The sequence below is a fragment of the Chrysemys picta genome, chromosome 1 (assembly GCF_011386835.1).
Source record: "Chrysemys picta bellii isolate R12L10 chromosome 1, ASM1138683v2, whole genome shotgun sequence".
NCBI lineage: Eukaryota > Metazoa > Chordata > Testudines > Emydidae > Chrysemys > Chrysemys picta.
The window spans coordinates 328,613,324-328,637,712 of record NC_088791.1 but is presented as its reverse complement, the minus strand read 5'-3'; the positions used below and the strand labels follow the sequence as shown (position 1 = coordinate 328,637,712).

The 24,389-nt window shown below is 41.5% G+C and overlaps 1 protein-coding gene across 11 annotated transcripts in view; it reads left to right on the top strand.

Annotated features, from left to right (window-relative positions):
- Positions 1-24,389, top strand: part of FAT3 (FAT atypical cadherin 3) — a 566,930-nt gene that overhangs the window by 476,093 nt on the left and 66,448 nt on the right. For all 11 annotated transcript variants that reach the window (XM_008171837.4, XM_042856002.2, XM_005304056.5 and 8 more), the window contains 5 exons: positions 662-815; positions 2,211-2,444; positions 18,982-19,371; positions 21,592-21,806; positions 23,504-23,641. In XM_008171837.4, coding sequence (XP_008170059.2) covers positions 662-815; positions 2,211-2,444; positions 18,982-19,371; positions 21,592-21,806; positions 23,504-23,641 — 1,131 coding nt within the window. The remainder of the gene's footprint in view (positions 1-661; positions 816-2,210; positions 2,445-18,981; positions 19,372-21,591; positions 21,807-23,503; positions 23,642-24,389) is intronic.

The window sequence follows — 24,389 nt, the reverse complement described above, 5'->3', positions numbered from 1 at the left end:
GTGGCCTGACATGTTCTGGGAGGCACTGGTGGGAGTAGATAGTTTCACTAAAGCAGGTGGAAGGGATAGTGTTTTAGAGAACATAGCAGTGGAGCTAGAGGAGCTAGGCCTTCTCCACACTGGTAGTTTTCTTATTATGTAGTGAGATTAGATTATTGTTGTTGCAGTCCCTCTAGTGGTAAACACGGTGAGAGGATCAGTATAGACAGGGCACAGGTAGCCACTGGCATTTTAACCACCGTGACGTCTAGACCTATCTGAGCACAGATGATACAGTGGTAAAATTACCCTGTGTCCTGTCCTTGCGCTCCCACACTCACCGTCAAGGGTGCAGTTGTACTGCTACAGTAGTGAAATGAGGGGAGCGTTCAAGAAAAAGTCAGGGTAGACAGTGGATAAGGTGTGTCAGCCTTTTTATTCCGAACACCTTTGCAGTCCTATTAATGTTTTTAGTTTGTGGTGTTGTTGTGATACTTAAAATGCTTAAGAACTTATACTAATGAGTTAAAGTTCCTTAAGAAAAGTTGTTTCTTTTGTATAAAAATGTTGAAGATACTTGTAAGTGCATGCACCATAGAGAGTAACCATGCAAAATTATGTCTGTGCAAAGATAATATAAACTGCAGCTCTTGCATCTCCTGTTTTCTGCTTTTGTCCCTAGTTTGCATATGCAGCATTATTTCCTGAAGACATTCCATCAAACAAAGTCATCCTTAAGATCAGTGCCAAGGATGCAGACATCGGATCCAATGGTGAAATTCGCTATTCGCTGTTTGGACCTGGGAACAATAAATTTTTTTTAGATCCAGAAAGCGGTAAGGTGACAAAACTTTTGTCTCTGAATGACATTGCTAACCCTGGCCACCAGTTGGGGCCAGAGTTCTCGCCAATTACTGCTAATGCATTTTCCATTAAAGTGTCACATGGAAATCTGAACTTCTGCTGTCAGTTTATATTATTGCAGGCACTTATGTCCACTTTGAAGGTGACAGTTATAGGACAGTAGAAGGGAAGGAACCCCTTTGATAGCCACCTTGGATATTCCATCCATTGGGGGGGATTTAACCCTCACGTTTCCCAGCAAGACCTTCAAACCAGTCGTGGGCATCAGAGGCCTTGAGCTGGAGCCCACTTGGTATAAAAGAGAGGGAGCTGCTGGCCGAATGTTTACGAGGAGCCTTCAGCTTTGGAAATCATTTCTTCCACCAGGGTCTGAAATAGCCTGAATGTGTTGATCTTCAGTACATGTGGCAAGGACTATCTTTTCATCCAAGCTTTTGGGGAGGAAGGGCCATGGATATCGTATTTGTTAGCATGTTAGAGTGTTGTGGGAGTATTGCTGATTTGATACATGGTTTTTGATGCGTGGTTTACTAACAGGAGGCACTGCATCTGGTGGTACTGTTTTGTTACCATAAATCACAGAGGTTGAAGCAGGGGGAGGTGTTTAGTATGTTAAAGGTGGGCTATTGTCCCCTATCAGAATGAAGTGTAATGCATTTAAATATGGAATCTGGCATATAAAAACTAAATCAGTCCTGCTGACTAGTACCAGATGCTTTGCTGATATGTTAATGGTTGAAGACGATTTATCTGTTTTATAAGAAGCAGATAATATTTAAAACTTGTGGAATATGAACAAGCTGCTTTGTGGTTGCTCTTACTGCCCATGGTCAGACCTGTGTCCTTTCATTGGCCTATAACATGTATCTGAGAATGAGAGATCTGATCTAAACTGGAAGGCAGAGGCACCTACTGAGACTCTGAGTTGTTTGTTGGCAAAGATCAGCATTACGGCCCTTTACATTTGATTATCTCTGCTGTCATCAGTAGATTTACAGTGCATTTATGTGTTTAGAAATCTAGAGAGCCATGGAGATTATGAGAGTAACCAAAAGGCAGACATGAAAAATACTGTTTATTATACTCTCAGCCAAGGGTGAAATTGTAGGGCTTTGAAGGTCATCCAGATTGGCTTACCTACTGCATTTGTACTGGCAGTTAACTATGGTGGATAAACAGAAGTAAAATGAAACTTTCAGGATTTTGTATTCCTTTCAATGATGGACACTATTATTTGTTTCTTTTTTTTCCCCTCTTTTTTTCTTTTAATTCCTGAAAAATATGTGATCTTTCTGGTACTTCCAGTATCTAAAAATGGATATTCTGTTCTATTAATAATGATGATTGCTGCTTTTACCCAATTTTAGGTGAGTTGAAAACCTTGGCCCTTTTAGACAGAGAGAAAATCCCTGTGTACAACTTGATTGCCAGGGCAACAGATGGCGGTGGCAGGTTCTGCCAGTCAGAAATCCACCTTTTCCTGGAGGACGTTAATGATAATCCACCAATGTTTTCTACTGATCATTACACCGCATGTGTCTATGAGAATACAGCCACTAAAGCTTTGTTAACAAGAGTCCAGGCCACGGATCCTGATGTAGGTAAGTGAGAAATGTTACTAAGAATAACTACAAAAAGAACAGGAGTACTTGTGGCACCTTAGAGACTAACAAATTTATTAGAGCCACAAGTACTCAAGTACTCCTGTTCTTTTTGCAGATATAGACTAACACGGCTGCTACTCTGAAACCTAAGAATAACTAGTACCCAGGAAAAATGCATGGGTTGGTGGAATTGTGACATAGATGGAACCTTCTTCCTTGTCTCTTTCTCTCCTTATTCACCTCTTCTGCTTTTCCTTCCTCTCCCCTTTGTTATACCCTTTGCTGCTGCTCATTGTTGAGTGTGGCATGGTGTCATAGATGTATAAGTATTGCAGTGGCCAGGGAAGTCTGTCGTCACCATATTCTTATTGTAGAGATCAGGCATGGTGTCATAGATGTATAAGTATTGCAGTGGCCAGGGAAGTCTGTCGTCACCATATTCTTATTGTAGAGATCACTGGTAGCAGTTATGATGAATTTAGGGTTAAGTAAACTTTTATGCTATAAAGATCTCAAGTTCTTTTAGAGCTGAAGTTCTCCATGCCTGTTTTTTTTGTTATGCCTGTAATATAATTATATGCCAGTAGAAATCTATACCTGGGTAGAGAAATATAGGTCTTGATTCATCACAACTTTGTTATAATTTTACTCTGCTATTGTTGTACTTTGTATAGACTGGAGATATTCTGGTTATTTTCTTACTGATTTTTTTTTAATGGCAGCCTTTTGTTATATGCGGAACTTAATCATCAAATCTAGGCAAAATTTTTTGTCTTGTAACACAAGTGTTAAATTGTAAAAGCCTTTGCTCTTTTTCATCTAATTTGTTTCAGGTAGATAAATATAGAGTCTGACAGTTTTTTCTTTTCTCTGCTTTATTTTTGGGAGATGTTTTATGAAATCGTGGCATGAGTGATGTTACCTACAAACCAGTGAATGGAAAATACTTTTTATTCATATTTTTCTGAATTATAATAGATGCTGGTAGTGTCCTCTGTTGTTAAGGTTGCTAGTTTAAATTTGCTGCATTCAGTAAAGTTAAAGAATAAGCTGCAAACATTCATTACTATATCTATAAAGAACACATTATGCTCCTTGGTTGAAAAATCACAATTACAGTTTATTGTACTGCCCTGTAGTGAAAAAGCCAATTACTCTTAGTAAGCCAATACATGTGTTGCAAACCCAGTGTGTTTATTTTCCACTGCAGTTTTAATTAGCATTTTTCTCATGTATGAAGTGACATTTAAAACAAAAAAAAGATAGCAAAGAATTTGGAATAAATGTTGTCAATAAAAGTTGTGCTAAAATCAACTTTACATAATGAGATGATGAACTATTTAAAAATGGAGGTAATTGCTACATTCATTCTCTTTCTGAGACTGCATATTTTTATAGAGGTGGATATGTGATGACAAATATGAAAGGATATATAGTCTTCCTATAATGTTTAGAGCTGTAAATCATAGAGGGCTGTGTAAGATGGAGGACTTATTCTGGTTTATGAAACTGATTTTAATACAATTCCATGTTTTATTAGTCAGCACTAAAAAAACATATAATGCTGTTGCCAATTTCTCTAGTAAACTAACTAGAGATGTATTAGCTAAGAAAAAGAAATGAGAGTTATTGAGAGATTAATGTAAGTAAAATACATTACAAGTGAGTCAGAGTTTGTAAGTCCAAATGATTAGCAAAGGCCAAGTAATCTCCTGATTTCCATAAATCTCTCAGGATTACCCAAAACAACTTTGGGGATCTCTGTCTTGTATCTGGAACGCCCCCTGAAAGTGTCCAAACAGCTCAGAGATACAGGATCGCTCCCATGGTAGATTCTGATAGCTGTTTTCCCCAGAAAGCAGTCGGGCATGTGTTCCCATCACAACATGGATCTGTAGATTTCCCTTTGTTGAACGCAAGGACCCATGCTTTGAAGTTAGCATGCTTCTCATTTACAGTTCTAAGGCTTCAGTCCTGGTTAACTTTACAGGGACATACATAATGCATTTAGTTAAGCCATTCAGACAGTCTTTCATTAGTTTTCATGAACAATGTGATAGCCAGAAACAATCCTTCATTAGTTTTCATGCAGTTTTACACGTTAAGTAAATTCTCATCTAAACGCTAATACATGCTTTGATCTAGGGTTAATTAAGTACAGTGATGTATAATGTAAAATATAATGTAATAGCATTCAACAGGTTACAGATAAATGAAGACAATACCATCACATTTCCTTTTTAATTATGCCAACACACAAGTGAATTGGCCTGATCACATTACAATGCCTTTTGACACTCCTTTGATTTCTATTAGCATGTGAGTGAATTAGCCTGCTGCCTTGGTGGGAGCTGGCAACCTGCTTGACAGCATCACAGAGGGTACTCAGTCCTATGCAGGATTTGAACCTAAATTGGCTGATTTATATTTAACACATTCATTGATTTTGTTTCATATGGCTGGCTCTGGAAGCAGAAGAATGAACTAATCAAACCTCCATTGTTCTTCTGAACTCTTGGATACACAGTTGGTAGCTCCCAACTACATCTAGGCAGATACACATGCTAGAGGGGGACAGGAATGGGAGGGCTCTGCTTTCCAATTTCACAACTTTCAGTCGAAGAGAATTGCTTTGGATAACAAGGAGCATATTCCAATACAGTGCATAGTTCAATTTATATTACCCCTCCACAAAGATGGATGATCCAAACTGTTAATTAAATGGGTATCTGGAAGAAAGGGGAGGGTCTGCACAACTGCCTTTGTTACACTACAATTATTGATTTTTTTTAAACATAAACATATAGCATTGCTATCCGCCCTACTTTTACTGGAAATTCCTGATTTTTCATGGAGTTCACCTGTATCGCGCAAGCTAGTGAAATAACCCACCGTCCTGCTATTGTAGATAGAGTATAGAGGCTTTGGGACCTGAGCTGTTACTGGCTTTACAGCGTGGCAGAGAGGCTCCCAGGTTTGCAGAGACACCATAGCAATCTGATATGTGGAATCTGTTGTGCAACGTCTACCCTACAGGGAAACTTGATGGAGAAATCCAATGGGAGTTAGGTGCCTGGATGCTTTCAAAAATTCTACTACTTCCAACTAGGCCAGCACCAATATTCATCTTCAGGTGCCTACACGCCTCTAGAAATCTGGTCCATAGAGCTTTAACATTTGTGATGGCCAGCTGGCAGATCCAGCTCTCCATTTCCCTCATCCAGTACTGGTGTTTTTGGCAATTTATTGAAGTTTAACAAGCTCCTTCTAGTCAGTCTTTTATTTGATCAGTCTGTCATGGGAGACATTTGCTAGAGGTACCATTCAGCCATCATTACAGTTTCTAAAAATTGTACATGATAATTTTCTAACACAAAAGATATTGTACCCAACACAAAGTAGCTCCTTACGATGAATAAAGACGAATTATCACTGGACTGAAGGGTGATAAGTGCCGAGAGACTGGTGATCATGACCAGACAACACTGAATATTGACAAGTAGGGGACAAATTCCAATAATTATTATAAATACTTGGTGCTTCAAAAGGGCTAGTTTCCGAAAGCTGAGCAAAATTCATTGAGATAAAAAAAATAGATAGAATAATGTGTATGAAAATTCAAAGTTCTTTAAAAAAAATGTATTAAATGTTCAAAAAAGCTGTGTTTCCACAATCAAGAAAGAAGATAACTTTGGCTAAAAATCCATCCCAGTTCAGTGGCAAAATGAAGACAAAAATTAGCAATAAAAAACAGTATATGAAATAGAAAAGGAGGATAATAGAAATCATATAAATTAGAAGTTATGAAGAGCAAAAAATTGATAAGGGAAACTAAAGACATCAGGGAAATATCCATAGCTGCCAGGGCTAAGGACAGAAATATTTTTTTACGTATACTAGGAACAAAAGAAATCCTAATAATGTTGTAGGCCCATTACTAGATAGCTAACTGTTAATAATGATGCAGATAAGGCAGAAGTGATCAATAAATATTTCTCTTCTGTATTTGGAAAGAAGGAAGATGATGTGCTCATATCACATGAGAACTATGAAGTACTTCACAGTCCATTCATAACTTAGGAAGATGCTAAACAACATCTACTGGGGTAAACACTGTAAACTCAGCGGACCTGGATAACTTGCAACTAAGATCCCTAAAGGAGCTTTCTGAGAAGATCTCTGGCCTGCTGATGTTAATTTTTAATAAATCTTGAATACCAAGGAAAGGCCAGATGACTGGAAGAGTGCTAATGTTGTGCCAGTATTCAAAAAGGCACGCAGAATGACCTAGTTAGCTATAGGCCAGTTAACCTGATATCAGTCCCAGGCAAAATAATGGAAAAGATTATATGTGATTTAATTTATTACGAAATAAAGGATAGGAATATAATTAATGCCAGTCAACATGGATTTATGAAAAATAGGTCATGTCAAACAAACCTGATTTCATTCTTTGATGAGATTACAAGTTTGGTCGATAAGGGTAGACTTCTGTAAGGCATTTAACTTATGACTGCACAGCATTCTGATAAAAAATTCAAACTATACAATATCAATTGCATCTGAAGAAGTGAGGTTCTTACCCACGAAAGCTTATGCTCCCTGTACTTCTGTTAGTCTCAAAGGTGCCACAGGACCCTCTGTTGCTTTTTACAGATTCAGACTAACACGGCTACCCCTCTGATACTTGACAATATCAATAACGCACACGTTAAATGGATTAAGAACTGGCTGTCTGACAGATCTCAAAAAGCAGTTGCCAATAGGGAATCAGCATTGAATGGGGATGTTTCTAGTGGGGTTTCACAGGGATTGGTACTCGGACTGAAGCTATTCAACATTTTCATCAATGCTATGGAAGTAAATATAAAATCATTATTACATTGCATCTTCCAATGTTGGTGCACAGGGCGGAATCTAGTCTTCCCCTTTCCTCTCTGTTATTAGCTGCTGCTTCCACTGTTCTATGGTGTTGAAATAGATTGTTCTGCCCTTCCTGCTTAGAGTTCTTCTTGAGGTTTCTCTTGGGTGCCCTCATTTCTGCACACCAGCTGGTTTCCACTTGACAGCTTCATGTGGGAGTCTGTGAGTTGGTATCTGGAGTAGATGCTCCAGATATGTCCAGCGCTTTCTTCTGATTCTAGTGGAAACAAGTTGCTGGTTCGTAATTTCTTGGATCTTTTCTTTGGTGATGAAGTCTTTCCAACCAATGCCCAGAATCTTTCATAGGCACATATTTTTGAAGGCATCTAGTTTTCTGTCTAAAAGATCATCAGTTCTTGCAGCCATATGTTAGCATTGATATTGTGTTTGAATTGAAAATTCTCAGTTTTGTTTTGATGCTGTATATCCTTGATTTCCATATGTTGTTGAGTTTAGTAAATACTGTAGATGCCTTTCCTATCTTTGACATCCTTTCCTTCTTGAGATCTCTGGCTAATACAGTGCTGCCCAGGTAGGGAAGCTGTTCTCCTTCCTTGATGTTTTTGCCATCTAGTGTGATGTTACTGCTTGATGCCTGGATTTCCAGTATGTTTGTTTTAGCATAACTAATTATGTGGCCTGCTGTGTTTGCCAGATTGACTCTCTTTGTAACTTTTTGGGGGTGTCACTTGCACGCTATCATCAGCAAAGTGTAAGTCTTCTAATAATTTGCTATCTACTGATGCTATACCAGTGTTAGTACTCCAAATGCACTTCTTTAGTATGCAGTTTATGGCAATGCCAAACAGCAGCAGAGATAAAATGAAGTCCTGTTTCATGACAGTGTTCCCGCTGAGCCACTCTGTAGGCTGGCTTTTCACCCTTACAGAATGAAAAATCACTATTTATAAAATTTGTGGATGACTCAAAGATTGGTGGAGTGGTAAATAATGATGAGGACAGGGCAGTTATATGAGTAATCTGAACCGTTTGGTAAGCTGGACCCATGCAAACAAAATGTACTTTAATATACCTGAATGCAGAGTTCTACATCTAGGAACAAGGAATGCAGGCCAGAACTACAGAGTCAGAGACCATATGTGGCAAGCAGTGACTCTCAAAAGGATTTAGGGGTCTTGTTGTCTGGGACTATCCAGAGCAAATTATACCATTAGAGCACATGTCTCTCTCCCCTGAGGTGAAGACAAGTCTAGGAATGGTCTCTGCTGGGAGGGGTGAAACTTCACTGGTATAGTGTAAGAGTGCAGTTTTGGGAAGGATTTCTACAAACCTAAAGAAAAGTTTAGAATACATCATAAAGCAACACATACCATGAATAAGCTCTGTGATGCATTTCCAAAGCATCCCTTTAGTTTTGTGAAGCGGTGCTTTTAGTTTCTGATATATCCTGCTCTTTTGAAAGGCTTTAACCTCACAGCAGAACACAGAGTGCTCTGAGATGTATCTGTCAGTTTCAAAAATATATCCACACAGTGGGATATTTTGTACGATGACCTTGGCTGCTCTGCATCTTGTATGACTCCTGTGGCTCAGTATGTCTCTGCTATTTGATTTACTTCCATTCAGATTCTATTTCCTGGGCTTGATTCCTTCAGGATTTCTGCTGGAGATCGTCATGGCCTGCAGCGGAAGGCCCCTGGCAGCAGAATGTTTGCCTAAGTCTGATGAAAGCGGCATTATGGGCTTGCACCCATCAAAAAGTGGGTGGTGCTCTTTAGGTCCAGGTAGCTCAGAGGATGCATTATATTCAGCACATCCCACGTCACGCAGGCTCTGCTAGTTGGGGCTCCTATAGACCCTTGTGTGTAGTAAGTGATAGCTGCCCTCCTATATGTTAGGGTGATGTGCAAACACTCTGCTCTCACGCTACAGTCAGTCCCATCTGGGGTGCATTTGCCCCAGCTGCTGCAAAGAGAATGAATCAAGCTCATTATCTATTGCTTTCTGTATCTATGTATGGTTAATTTGTACCTGCAGTTATCTCTAAATGCCCTCTCTCTGAGTTTTTCCCTCTGTTGGTTGAGGGAGGATACAACATTTTCAGCAAAGATCTCAGTAACTATGATTAATATCTGTTCTGTCTGAAGTTCTGCTCCTTTTCGAAGTGTTTAAATCTTTGCGAGTACCAAGGGAACTACTAAAACTCCAATACAAATGAAATACTACTAACAAAAAAGGCCAAGGGATGTGGATAATTCTCTGTTGTTTGTGTGTGTATACATATAAAGAATTAAGTTAACAAGATACATATTTGCATATATGTATAAAGAATTAAGTTAACAAGGTGCATGTCAGTCACTCACCCACTGTCCATTTTATTTGTATGGTCTATTTTTCCCCAGTCTCTGCCTTTTCAGATTGCAGAATATGATATATATATATATAAAATTATACACACACGCGCACACACAAACCATCTACCGAGCAATTTTCAAACTTTTTGAGCTGAGCCCCTCCTTTGAGTTACAGTTTTGGGTTGTGCCTCCCAGCCCCATGCATCAACTCTGGGTTTTAAAATTTGAGTAATCAGGAAAGGCCATAGGACAGGGGTTCTCAAACTTCACTGAACCATGATCCCCTTCTGACAACAAAAATTACTACATGAAGCCAGGGTGGGGTACCAAAGCCTGAGCCCCACCGCTCTTGGCAGGGGGGGAGGGGGAGCGACAAAGCTGAAGCCCAGGGGCTTCAGCCCCAGACAGGGGACCTGTAACCCAGCCCTCCCACCAAGGGCTGAAACCCTCATGCTTTTGCTTCAGCCCTGGGCCCCAGCAAGTCTAAGCCAGGTCGCGACCCAATTTGGGGTCCCGACCCACAGTTTGAGAACCACTGCCATAGGAGCATCCTAAGGCTAATAATTACACCATGAAAAATGGGGGTGGGAGGAAGCACTGTAATTAGATAGTCTGCTTACAAATAATTGCTAACTTGAAAAGTAACCACTTATTTCACAGATCTTATGGCACAGCTTTCTTTTTCTTTTTCTTTTTTTTCATATTCATAGAATATTTTTTTCTTATGGTTGTCATGACTTTTTGCCAAGCTTTAACAGGGTGATTGTTTTCTGTAGTAAAGAAAATATTTCAACCCTCTCTTTTTGGTTTTCTTTTGCAATCTCATTTATTTAAAAAGAAAGAAAGAATTCGTTTAAAAATTCAATTAAAATAGAGTAAATTAACTTTCCTGGAGAAAACATTTTTGTTAATTAGTTGATGGAGCTGGATTAAAACCAGGAAGAGAAACATGCTGCAAACCTTTAATATTTAAAAAGAAAATGGTTATGTGGTGTCATCAGCAGGCATTGTCAGCTGCAGAAAAGTAGATGGATGTCATGTCCAGAAAGAAACTGGCTCAAGGCATTATTTGATAATACTTACTCCTTGCTGAACTTGGTCCGGGTCAATCCTTGAAGTAACTCCACTGACTTCGGTTGAATGTGGTCCCCTCAGCCTGGGCTCAGCCGTAGTCTCTTTCAGTTTCTTGCCCCGGGGTCCCCTATGGGAGCCTCCCACGCCTGGGCAATCTCACTGTTCCCAGCAGGAGTTCAGTTCATTCCCAGGGTCCTTTTTGAGTCTAGTTACCTCAAATGCTGGCACTGCTCCCCTGGTGCCTCCACAGATTGTTGGCGAGGAGCAGCCTTACAGAGCCTCTTGCCCGTATCAGGCTTGTATGTCCATCTGGCCCCACACGAGGCAGGAGTGGAAAGGGAAGGCTAGCCACTCCGCTTGCTGCAGGAGCGAATTGGGAGTCCCTAGCTGTCTCTCCTCCAGGGTAAACTTCCCTCTTTTCCTGGGGCGAGCGTCACCTTTTTAAGCTCCCCTTCTTCAGGTGGATCACATTCTGCAGGTGTGCCTAACTAGCGCTGCCTGAGTGCATGAACACCTTTATATCAGCAGGATAGGGTCGTGTCCCATCTCCCACACCCCTTCCCAGACCACAGAGGTTTCTTGCTCAAGTGTCAGGCCAGTCCCTGTCAGCCTGGGAAAAAAATCCACATTTGTATGCTCTTTCCCTGTGCGTTGCTGCTCCCAGAAGCTGGAAGACTGGAGGGCTAGATACCAGTTTATAATGTGGGGGTTCGAGCTCTTCATGGAGTGTAGCCACCGCAAGGGCACATGGTCAGTGACTAAGGAAAAGGGACCTACCCAGGCGGTAATACAGCCCACTGGATAGCCAGAGCTTCTTTCTCAATAACTGAATACTATCTTCCCCGGGGGAACAACTTCCTGCTTCCATATAGGATTGGGTCCTCGGAGAGCACCACTCCTGGGCTGACATCGGAAGCATCTGTATAGAGAATAAACTCCTGGGTGAAGTGTGGGTTGATGAGGACCGGCACCTGGCTTAGAAGTATCTTCAAGGTATTAAAAGCTTCATCGGACCAGTCCTCCCACTAGATGTTCTTGGTGTCTTTGCCTTTTAGCAAGGGAGCTAAACTGGAGTGCAAAATTGCAGATGAACTGGCAATAGAGTCCCACCAGGCCCAAGAAGCAGCGTATTTGTCTCCTAGTCCAGGACATGGGATATGATTTTAATGCACTAAGACTTTGTCTAACACAGGTTTCACAGGGCCTCCACCTATCCAATACCCTAAATAAATTACTTCTGTTGTGGCCAACTTACACTTTGCCAGGTTAGCTGTGAGGCTGGCCTCCTGTAGGAATGTCAGTACTGCCCTTAGGTGCTGTAAGAAATCTTCCCACAAATAGCTAGAGATGACAATGTTGTCAAGGTAAGCCACGGCCTACTGCTGGTGGGGTTTGAGGATTTGGTTCATAAGATGCTGGAAAGTTGCTGCCAATCCTTGCAACCCATCCACCATTTACTCTAGTTCAAATCAGAAGTGATCTGTGCCCCATTAGTCAGTGCCATGAGAACCCAGGGTGTCTGCCTCTAAGATTTAACAAGATTTGGATCTGCTGGGTTCTTCTCGTTTCCCAAAAAAATTTCAGGGCTTCTCCTCTCAGAAAGTTAGCTCTCCCTCCATCTGCACCTACACATCTCTTCCCCTGAGATTTAGCAGTAACCATACCCCCTTCTTCCCATGACATACCTCTGAGAGTATGTCTAAACTGCAGCTGGGAGGTGTGATTGCACCACATATAAGCCTACCCAAGCTAGCTTTGATCAAGCTAGGTTGCACATCAGTGAAACTATGGCAGCACGGGCAGTAGCATGGGCTAGCCATCCAAGTACAAGCCTTCTCTTGACCCTGGGTATGTACTTGGGTGGCTAACCCATGCTGCCTCCCATGCTGCTGCAGCTTCACTGCTATTTTTAGTGAGCTAGTTCGATCAAAGCTAGCTCAGGTATGCCTACATGTGGTGCAACCTCCCGATTGCAGTGTAGCCGTGCCCTGAGTTGGATCCCTTGTAACTAGTTTTATCAATGAATACTGGGCATATTTTATTAATCATGTAGCCAAGACTATTAAAAAGCAACGTTGGATGAAGCAGCAAGAGGAGATCGGTCTGCTTATATTTCATTCAGATTATAAACCCCAGAGTTATGGCTTCCTGCATTTAAATGCATTCTACAAGTTGCTTCATCCACCAATCCTTCACCAGACAATGGATGCCAGTACTTATATCTAAGGACCTTTTGAACAAAGAAATCAAAGAGATTCTCTTGCTGAGGTTCCAGAAGTGCTGAGTGTACTTCAAGACACAACTTGTAGTTCGGACCTATGTGTACTCTGGCTGGTTAAGGCCAGTTGAGAGACTCTGGGCTCATTACTGGAGATTATCATTGCCTCCCTTTGGGATGGCAGGCTGCCAAGTTCAACTCTCTCTGTTCAAGAAATTCTACCTTGGCATTGGCAGTCTTCGCAATTGTTAACCTGAATTGAATTTCTGGTTTGGGGAAGGATTGTTGAGAAGGTTGTGGAGAAGCAGTTCTGGAGATATCTGAAATCTTCAGTTTCAGTCTGATTTCAAACCTGGGTATAGGTCAGAAACCACACTGATGGAATTTGTTGACAGTCTTCTCTTAGTGATGAATGTGTCCTTTCTGATTCTTTGCAATTTGACAGTAGCATCTGATACAGTTAGCCACAAGGTGGATGACTGTCTGTCTTATCTGATCATGGCATCACAGCATCAAGTCTGTTTCCATATGGCTGTATAGTCCAATCTGTGAGGTGCAAGATCACGAACAGGTATCACACAGGAATGTGCAGACTCCCACTGAAGACTTGGCATGACACTTGGCCCCTTTTTCTATCAGTTATTGCACCTGTCTTCCTCATAATGTTTACAACCTTTATTGATAGTTGCACTCCATGGTGGCCATGTCTTCAAAATTATCATTTATGCTGCATGAGGTGAGATTCTGCTTAGGGGGGTGTCTTTGAAGCATTTCATTGATCACCCCTCCTGCACTTTCCACGTTTCAGCTCGCCATAGAAAATGTATTTTGCAGACAGTCATTGCCCATCATGATAACATGTCCGTTTAAGCTGAGCTTTGATGATCATCACCTCAATACTAGATGTTTTTGCTCTTTCAAGGATATTAACATTTGAGACCTGGTCTCACCAGTGGAGCTTCTCAACAGAATGGAGACCACGCATGTGGAAATTTTCAAGTTGCTTGAGGGGTGTATGGGTGTGTGTGTGGGTGTGTAAATCTGTCCATGTTTCATACCCATATACAAGGGCTGCTGTTACTGCTACCTTGTATATCATCAGATTTGTTGACTGTTTGATGGTGCGCTGGATGAGTAGCTGAAGGTGAAGTCCTCCAAAGGCCTGGCTTGCTTTTCATATTCTAGATGATGTGTCACACAGTTAAACAGACTCAAAGCTTTATCTCTCAATGACTGGAAGAAATAGTGACCTGCATTAAAACCATTTGGCTTAAGATCAACCTGAAAAGGGTGGCAAGAATGCTGTTCGGTACAGGGAAGCATCCTGAGGGCTTAGGAGAGTGTATGATCACCTCATAAATTGAGATTGGACCACAACTTCTTTGACAAAGGGAAGAGACAATTAGGTGCATCTCTGCTTCTAGACTCCCAAAGAGCAACAGTGGCCACAAATGCCCTTTTCCATCCACGCCTTTGCACAATGCTTCTAGGCTGGAGTGAGTCACAAAGGCCACTTAGAAATTTCAGCAAGTGCTGCAGAACCAGGCTGTCCACCTCCTGAGTAGGATGGGAGAACAAGGGTATATTCTACCTGGGTTTCATATTCTGAGATAGCTGCCTGCAAATTGCCTGGTTTCGTTCAAGGTATTGGTTACAGTCAGCAAACCTCTACATGCCTTCTGGTCCGGCTACTCTAGGGGCCACCTCTCTATCTCTCACCCATCACAGAACCTATTCTTATCTGGACCACTTAGTGAGCTGGAACTACAGAGGCCATTGCTTCTGTAATCCACTACTCCCAGGGGTTTGCCTACGATTGGCCACATTCAGAAAATCCCTAAGACTCATCTCTCTTTCTAGCCTTTTTTCATAAGTACGAGCTCATTTTCCCTGTGCTCTCAGTGTCCTCCTTATTTCTGTCCTCTTAAAAACTTGGTTCCCAGGTGATCACAGGGTGTTAGCATTTTACTGTACAGGGAATTGTTTTTTTGCGTTCATGTAGTTGTTGTTGTTGTTATATATGTATTTATTTATTTGTATTACCAGAGTGCCTAAGACCAGGACCCTGTTGTGCTAGGTTCTGTACATACACAGAACAAAAAGACAGTCCCTGCCCTAGGGAGCTTACAGTCTAAGCCATGTATGTTGGGCATAAGGCACTGGACTGGGACTTAGGGGATCTAGGTTCAGTTCCAGGTTCAGCATAGGCATCCTGTGTAACCTTGAGCAAGTGGCTCTCTGTTTTTCTGTGCTGACCTCAGTTCCCCATTTGTAAAATGCAGATAATACTTCCTTTCTTCCACCATTTGTCTGTTTAGATGGGGCAAGGACTGTTTTTTCTACTGTGTCTTGCATAATAGGGCTCTGATTTCAGGCGGTGCATCTAGGTGCTACTGTAACACAAATAACAATGAATTAGAATACTGGCAATTATATGTCTATTTTTAATTACATTTGAATGTTTAAAACACACCATAGGTGTATCAAGGACTTCATTATTCTCTAGAGAGCCAGCTAATCCTAATGTAATTTAAATAGCGTCTGTTTTTTTTGTTTTTTTGTTCTTGTTGTTGCTTTTATGTAAGCATGGTTGGAGAAAAGAGAATCCCTCAGCTCCCCCTGGTGTGAATATTGCACTCCTACTATGTCAAGCAGAAAACAAATGTGATCTGTGTGGCTTTGATCAGTCATTTTTACAATGCTTTTCTACTGCTGTAAAGCAGAATAATACTGTCACAAATTTTAAATTAACAAAATAGGCCTAGAAGGGGTCGGTAGCTCTTGTGTGTTCAATTAATGTCAGGCTTGTAAAGTTCTCAGACAATAAGGGCAACAAATACTCAACTGATAGAGGCTAAGAATGGGGAATCTACAACTTAATGGATCTTTGTGTTTTAATAATAATCTCTGATTGCAGTTCCCAGGACCTGGGCATAAAATAAACCAGCAACCAGGAAACTTGTGTGGGGTTGTTTCAGCATTCACTTTTACAAAGATTTGAAATAGCTATCCCACTGAAGTGTAGGAAGAGCAAGCAACCATATGGTACCTTCACTTCAGGTCTCATTACCGCAGACAACTTTAGCATACACATCTATGCAATCTTTGAGTGCTATTCCCTAAGGATATCATTGTGAGTGCACAAGTGTGCCCAGGGCCAGAAATTCTTTAATAGCAGTGTCCACTGGTCCACACCTGCATCCTGTCCCCCGTTGTAAGCCCAACTTGGGATCCCTTTGTAACCTAGCACAACAAAAACAGATACTGCTCTTGGGCTGCCCCTGGCCTCAGCTCCAGAGGGGACGCCTTCCTGGGGAAGTGGTCAGAAGCACTGACGTACACTTTCCCTCCCACCCCTCTGCTTCCTTGCATACTCAAGATCAAACTTGATGGAACAACGGTGATCCTGATAGCGCCTTAGTGGCTGAGGCAAATCTTGTTCACTACCACACTATAGCTAGCCTCACACCATCCATTTACCTACAACCATTCCTGGGCCTGCTGTCCCAGAACATGGCCAGGATGAACCATCCCAGCCCAGCATCCCTACATCTGGCAGCATGAGTTTTGGATAGACAACCAACATAGAGAGAACCTGCCCTCTACGAGTTCGTCAGTTACAGCTGGAGACCTTTTATGCAGATACGTTACTCCGCTAAATGGAAACAATTCTCCCTTTGGTGCCAGCACATCCCAGCAGGTAACCGGTGATCAGGACTCCCCCTCATACTGAAGTATCTTCTGTCACTCAAGACATCCAACTTGACCTGAACCTTGTCTTTTCTGCTCACAAGAGACCACCATTTGAATCTTTAGCCTCCCATCCTCTCCTGCACCTATATAAGTGACCTTCTTAACAATGATTAACTCTGCTAGAAGGGTTGGAAATCTCGGAGCCCTTAAGGTAGATCTGACTTGTACAGTTTTCCACAAGGAGAAGGTTTTGTTGCAGCTACATCCTATGTTCACCTCTAAAGTGTTCCATCTTAACCAGACTGTTCACCTTCCAATGTTTTGTCCTAAGCCTCACCAAAGCATGGAGGAAACAATACTCCATTCCCTGGATGTGTGCAGGGCTTTATCTTTCTACCTGCACAGAACAGCACCCCTAAATTCTTTGTTGCTATTACTGAAAGAATGAAGGAGAAGGCTGTTTCATCCCAAAGGCTCTCTAGGTAGATTTTCTCCTCCACTATTCTTTCCCATAATGTTATGAAAGCCCCTCAGGGACCATTCTGCAAGAGTCCAAGTGGCGTCAATAGGGGACACCCCCCCCGCCGCCCTCTCGGAGATATGCAGAGCAGCTGCTTGGGGTTCCATACAAACTTTTACCAGGCATTATGCACTGGTCCAAGCTTCTGCTGTGGATGCATCATTTGGCTTGGTGATCCTCCACTCTGTGGCACAGCATACCCTCCTCCTCAACGAACACTGCTTGGGAGCCACGCACAGTGAATACCCATAGAGACCCACACTTGAAGAAGAAAGGAGGTTACTTAACTTATAATAACTGGATTTCTTCCAGATGCATAGGCTCTATGGATAAACATGGCCTGCCCTACTTTCCCTCTGTTTGTGTCATCTTCTGATTCATGGTAGAGTTGGAACTGGAGAGGCGGTCAGTCTGGGCCACCCTTATGCCCTCAGCTAGGAGCACAAGGAGGTGCAGGGCGCAGGCGTGGACCAGGCTATTGAAGAAGTTGTGGTCCCAGGCGCAAAGAGCGTGTATGCACACAGTGAATACCCATAATGACCACACATCTCAAAGAATTCCAGTTACTATAAAGTAAGTAAGCCATGGCTTTCTGGAACTATAACTGGGATTTGAAAAATAAAAGACCATATTGCCCAATTCCATTACTGTTCTCAACCTGAAAAAAAGTCTTTCCTTTCTAAAATGTCCATGCTGTTGTGTGTGCGCAATGGAATGAAGGCAACATTAGTAGTGAAAGAATGTAGTTTGCCACCTGATGTATACACTAGAACCCCATTTATCTGTACTGCTGTTATCCAGGCTCTTTGTATTAACCGAACAACCGCCACGCACAGGTCCAGAAGCACGTGATGTCTCCTGTGGCCACTAGACGGGGATGCAGCCTCACACTTCCCCATTCTCTAGATTATCCAAATTTTTGATAATCTGATCGGCTCCGTTCCCAATTAGATAAGATAAAGGGGTTATGGTGTATTTGTTTTTCCATATGTACATTGCTATTTCTCCGAGATGTTCTCTGAGGCAATGCATTTTCAGCATATTCTGTCTGTCTCTTATCTATTTAGATTATGAACTCTTCAGGGCAGCAACTGTCTCTCTCAAGGTCTGTACAATACATAGCAGAAAAGCGGAGGCCCTGGTCTTGATTTAAGTAGTCGCTACTGGAATATTGTAATAACAACATGGGATAGAAGGAGAAATAGATGCACAACTGCTGCTGTTGTCATTCATGGGAATTCTTCTATGCCCAACATAAGGGCCCATCCTTACTCAGGCAAAACTCATGTTGGAGTGACCTCAGTAAGGACTGGACCCTAAACATTTATCACGGCAGTATGAAAACTTTTTTTTTTCCTCATCACTTTACATTTCAAGGTTCTCTACAAATATTAGCTAGTTAATCTCTCAAACCCCAGTGAAGTCAGTGAGTATTAATATTGCCATTATTCAAATGGAGAAAATGAGATGGAAATGTTATTTACTTGTTCAAGGCCACAGAGTCAGCACCAGAGAATGGGTTAGATCTCAGTAGTCACTGGTTCTCAGTTCTGGGCCTTGCTTGTGGACTGTTGGTTTTGCTAAAGGATTACCATGCTTTTTGAATCAACACCCTCTGGTCAGGTGTAAAGGATTGCAGAGACTGCTCACCAGGGATTTTTGGTATAAGAAAGGCCACTCGACTCCACTACCACCACATCCCATGGTGTGCTAGGGAAATGAGCACCAAGGTTGCAACTGTTTTGCTTTCAAGCATTTTTTTTTTTTAATTCATCTTTGCTTCTCTTTCAGGTGTGAACAGAAAGGTGGTCTATTCCCTAGCAGACTCCGCAGATGGTTACTTCTCTGTGGATAGGTCATCAGGAATCATTATTCTGGAGCATCCTCTTGATAGAGAGCTGCAGCCTTCCTATAACATCAGTGTAAAAGCATCAGACCAGAGCATTGTGTTGTCCCTGTCTTCATTTGCCACAGTTACCATTACAGTGCTGGATATTAATGACAACCCTCCTGTGTTTGAGAGAAGAGACTACCTTGTTACAGTGCCTGAAGATACCTCACCTGGCACCCAAGTACTGGCTGTTTTCGCAACAAGCAAAGACACTGGTACCAATGCAGAGATTACCTACCTTATCAGGTCTGGAAACGAGAAAGGGAAATTCAGGATCAACTCAAAGACGGGTTTGTAATACAACACTCACGAAAAGAGTCTCTCTAACTACTAGTGATTTGGGGAAACCTGTAGAACTCAATGAGTTCCAAAGACAGCTCTATAGATCCTTTCATTGTGGAATTAGTTTTAGACAGGTACTCAAGTGAATTGTACCTTACTCCATGAATCAGTGGCCTAGGATGTTATAGGCTCTGAGTATGGATAGCAGAAACTAGTCCTTGGGGTCCAACTATGCAGCCCTTACTCACAGTCATGAACACTTACGCACAGTGGAGCACCTCAAGCGCTTGCCAGTGTGAGCAAAGGCTCTGCGATCCTGCCCTTAAGGACTAACCTGCTGTGCTACCCAAATGTGACTCGCTGCTGATGCTCAGCAGATTGGGAGAAGATTGGTCAATGGACAGAGTACTAAGGGCTTGTCTCTGGCCTTACATTTATAACCCTGTAGAACTGCGCTGACTTCAGTGAGGTTGCTCCTGATTTACAGCACTGTGAAAGTAGGCTTAAACCCTTTATGCTTTTATTATATGTAACGAGTTTTTAAAAGAACAGCTTGCTTGGCTTTTTCATAGAAATACCCAGAAACACTGGGTATTCCAAAAGGCTACTGCTGTTTCAGTTTCCTGGTTGGGATCTATTTCCCATTAATTATCCCCATTAAGTAACAGCAGTGAGCTGTCAGGATTCCCTCATCCCACAATATTCAGGAAGAGCCATATGGACTTGCCACCTGAGGTTCTTACCTGATTGATCTGTAGTGTGAAAGCTGAAAGTAACAGTTGTTTAGGGGCAGCTATAAATGTAGCCCGGAGCCTAGAAATACCCAGAACAACACGTTATCTCACTTACACTATTCTGTGTAAAAAATTCCCCTTCTCTCTATGGAAACTCTTCACTTACAGTTAAGAGGCTTTTTAAAATAACTAATGCAAGTGTGTTTTAACGTCGGTTTATTTCAGCAAGGAGTAGCTGAATTTATACATAAGCACCATGGAAAGAAATACTTAAATATTGTTAAATTTTCATTTGACAATGAAGCCAAGGAGACAAACCAATAAAAGACAGAGGTGAAGTTTAATTGCACATGAAGAAAATAGCATTTATTATTCATTAATGAGTGACAGCTTCATTATTACCAGTTTAGATGCAGGAGCTGAGATTCCAGACAGCCATGTACTGATGTAACATGCCTGATCAGAGCTTGAAAAATAATCCCCCTCAGTCATGCCATTTATCAATGGGAAGTTCACTGCACTAGCAAGTGCAGGCTTCTCCACAGGTCCTCTTCAGCACTCCTGCTCTCAGCAAGTCATGCCGAAGGGGGAGTAATGCTTATCTGGCTGGGGTTGCTACTCAGCCCTTCACCTTAGTGCCCAATGTACCTCCCTCAATGCATTTTACTCAGTGCAAAAAAATCTCTGGCTATTGACTTGTATTTAAAGTGATTATCTCCTAAGGGTAGCATTTGTACATAAAGTTAATAAGATGAAAATGTATTCAAATCATTGGATAAAGAGAAATTCTGCTCCTGCAGTGTTGTGAGACCGAGGTCAACATTGTTAAACCTGGTTGCCTAAAGTTAGGCTCCTAAGTCCATATTTAGGCACCTAAATAAAAATAACCTGATTTTCAAAGCTGTTGATCACCCAACAGCTCCCACTTCAGGTGGAGTTGTGGGTACTTAGTGCTATGGAAAAATCAGACCTCTTGTATTTAGGCTCCTAAAGATAGATTTAAGTGTCTTTAGCCATGTAGATTTGAAAATTTTGGCCAGAATGTTTATTGGGTTCAGAACATTGAGCTGTGAATCAAGCTTTCTGGATTCTATCCAGTTCTGCCACTGACTCCCTGTGAGCCCGGGCAAGTCATTAAACTGTGCTTTCTCCGTTTACCCATCTATGGCACTGGTGTAATAAAAGCTACCTTTAGTGGTGCCATTAATCACTCTGAACCACTGGAAGGTCCTGTCCTGAGAAGTGCTATATAAGCTCAAATTATTATATCTTTCTTTAATTTATACAAGAAGAAATGTGGATGTCTAATTGTATGTTTTCCTTGGATTTGCTGGCCTTATTGTTTCAGTAGCATCATGTGGTATTTTGCTATGGTGTTAAATAATGTATTCTATTATATACCGGTAATTTTTTGGCTATAACAATGCTGATAATATTACTGTTCACAGAGTTTGCTTCTTTAGATCTGTTAACATTCCTTCTCATCTTTCAAAGGATCCATTTCTGTAATTGAAGCTTTGGACTATGAAATGTGTAAGGATTTTTACCTAAGAGTGGAAGCAAAAGATGGAGGTACGCCAGCCCTAAGTGCTGTTACTACAGTGAACATAAATGTAACGGATGTTAATGACAATGCACCAAAATTTAATCAAGAGGCCTACAGTGCGGTCATCAGTGAGGATGCTTCAGTTGGTGATTCCGTGATTATGGTGAGTATAATATATATGATTTCAGACAGAAAGTCAATACAAGGTGTTGCGATAAATAACTGTGTTTGCATAAGCATATAATAAACGATTATTCTGTGGCCGTGCAGATGATAAACTATAATAGCCACTGCACCTTTGACCACCTCACCTGCCGTCTGTCTGGTATTCTGTCTCTTCTAGAACTACTTTTAATGTTCCAAACTGCCAATCAACTTTCAAAGCAGCTGCCATTTACCCCCTCCCCCTCCCCCACCCAAAAAGAACCCGCGAGATAAAATGTTTTCTTTTTTCCTCTCAATTTTGCACTCCGCCTAGGCATAATTTTGCCCTGGACCCATGAGAGGTGACGTCTGATGTCTTGTGGCTCATCAGAACTAGAAACACATAATGTTTCTCTTTGGAGAGGCAGAATTTATGGCTTTCCAGTGAAATAAAAAGTGTTTGAATCTAGCCCTGCTGGCATGCAACATAGCATACCTCAAAATCACAACAACAACTACTGTATCTGAGACATCTGGCTTTCGTAGGGAAGGGCTGTGTAAATGCGTAGCATTAAAAGATTTTAAGGCTGAGATTTTCAAAGGCTCCTAAGGGAGTTAGACATCCAGCTGCCAGTAAAAGTCACCTAATGCCTTTGAAAATCCCATTCTAGAGCGTCAACAAATTTTCTAAAATAACTTCTCTCTAAAATGTGGATAGCCATCTGTCTTGGATGGTTTAGACATAACAAATCCTGCATGTAGTTTTCAGTGGTTCACAGTCATTCTGGAAGGGCATAATGAGTGGAGTCCCGCAGGGATCGGTTCTGGGTCTGGTTCTGTTCAATATCTTCAGCAATGATTTGGATAATGGCATAGAGCGTACGCTTATAAAGTTTGCAGTTTATAAGTTTACACTTATAAAGTTCACAAATTACTGATTACACTTATAAAGACACCAAGCTGGGAAGGGTTGCAAGTGCTTTGGAGGATAGGATTAAAATTCAAAATGATTTGGACAAACTGGAGAAATGGTCTGAAGTAAATAGGATGAAATTCAATAAGGACAAATGCAAAGTACTCCACTTAGGAAGGAACAAACAGTTGCACACATACAAAATGGGAAATGACTGCCTAGGAAGGAGTACTGCGGAAAGGGATCTTGGGGTCATAGTGGATCACAAGCACTGGAATAAATTGCCTAGGGAGGTTGTGGAATCTCCATCATTGGGAATTTTTAAGAGCAGGTTGGACAAACACCTGTCAGGGATGGTCTAGATAATACTTAGTCCTGCCTTGAGTGCAGGGGCTGGACTAGATGACCTCTCGAGGTCCCTTCCAGTTCTATGATTCTATGATTTTCTATTCTTCTATGTTAGCAGGGAGTTAGACAAAATGATCCTTGCAGTCCCTTCTAACCCTATGATTCTATGTGGCCTAAACAAAATGTATGATCATATGCAGCGATATGAAGGGCTCATTGGTACTTGTTTCATATGACTTGTATAACACACACACACACAGGCTTGCCCCTTGCAAATAATCTTCCCATTCCAAATTCATGATGAGAGAACTTTTAGACAAACATGCACTGTCCAGTAAGGTATATCTACTAACCGGATGGAATGTAAAGTTATTCCTTTTGGCGTTTTGATTTCTTATTGTACCATAGAAATATTTCTTAATCTGTATAGTTAATTTTATTCTTCTCTCAAAAAGTTGATAGCAGAAGACCAGGATAGTCCTACCAATGGCCAGATTCATTTTTCCATAGTGAATGGTGATCGGGACAATGAATTTTCAATTGATCCTGTTTTGGGACTTATAAAGGTTAAAAAGAGATTGGACAGAGAAAGGGTAAGATAACATGTGTTGGGCTTTCTTCTAAACTTACTAGAAATTGCATATGTATATTGACTTCATCTGTGCTGCTGGCTTTCTGCATGACTGCAGGCTTGTCATTCATGTAGTCTGCAATTGGTACTAAAAAATATTCCATCATCTATTTCTAATATTGCCCAATTCACTCCTTTCACCCCAGTCCTTTCTACAAGTAAACTGAGCTTGAAATGCTCCCCTCTCTACTGGCATAAAATCAGATGAAAGAAAACAAACCCGTGACAATGCAGAAAGCTGTAGTGTTAATGAGCTGCCACCCTGTTTCTATCATACACATACACAACGGTGATTGTAACACATTCTGGACAATAACACCAGGCAGAGAGCCAAGACCTCAACTTTGAATTGGCAATGTGTGTAACATATCATTAGCAAGGTTATATTGTGAAGTGGCCAAGCTATAGAGGTAGTGATAGGGTGCTATATTTGAGAGATCCCATTGCTTTGTTTACCCCAGTACAACGTTCACCCAAGACAACTTATCACCATTTCACCCAGCTCTCAAATAACAGCATTTGGCAAACAAAGATGGTTTGCCTAGTGTTAGTGTGAGCATAGGAGAAAGTTACATGACTTCAGCAATCTTGCAACACATAGGGAAATCCCTGTCTGTTTGCCCAAACAATGCAGGTAGCACTAGCGGTGCTAAGGACACAGAAGTCATGAGGTCAGTGCATGTATTTGTTCTTTGCTGCGCTGTGGTCTA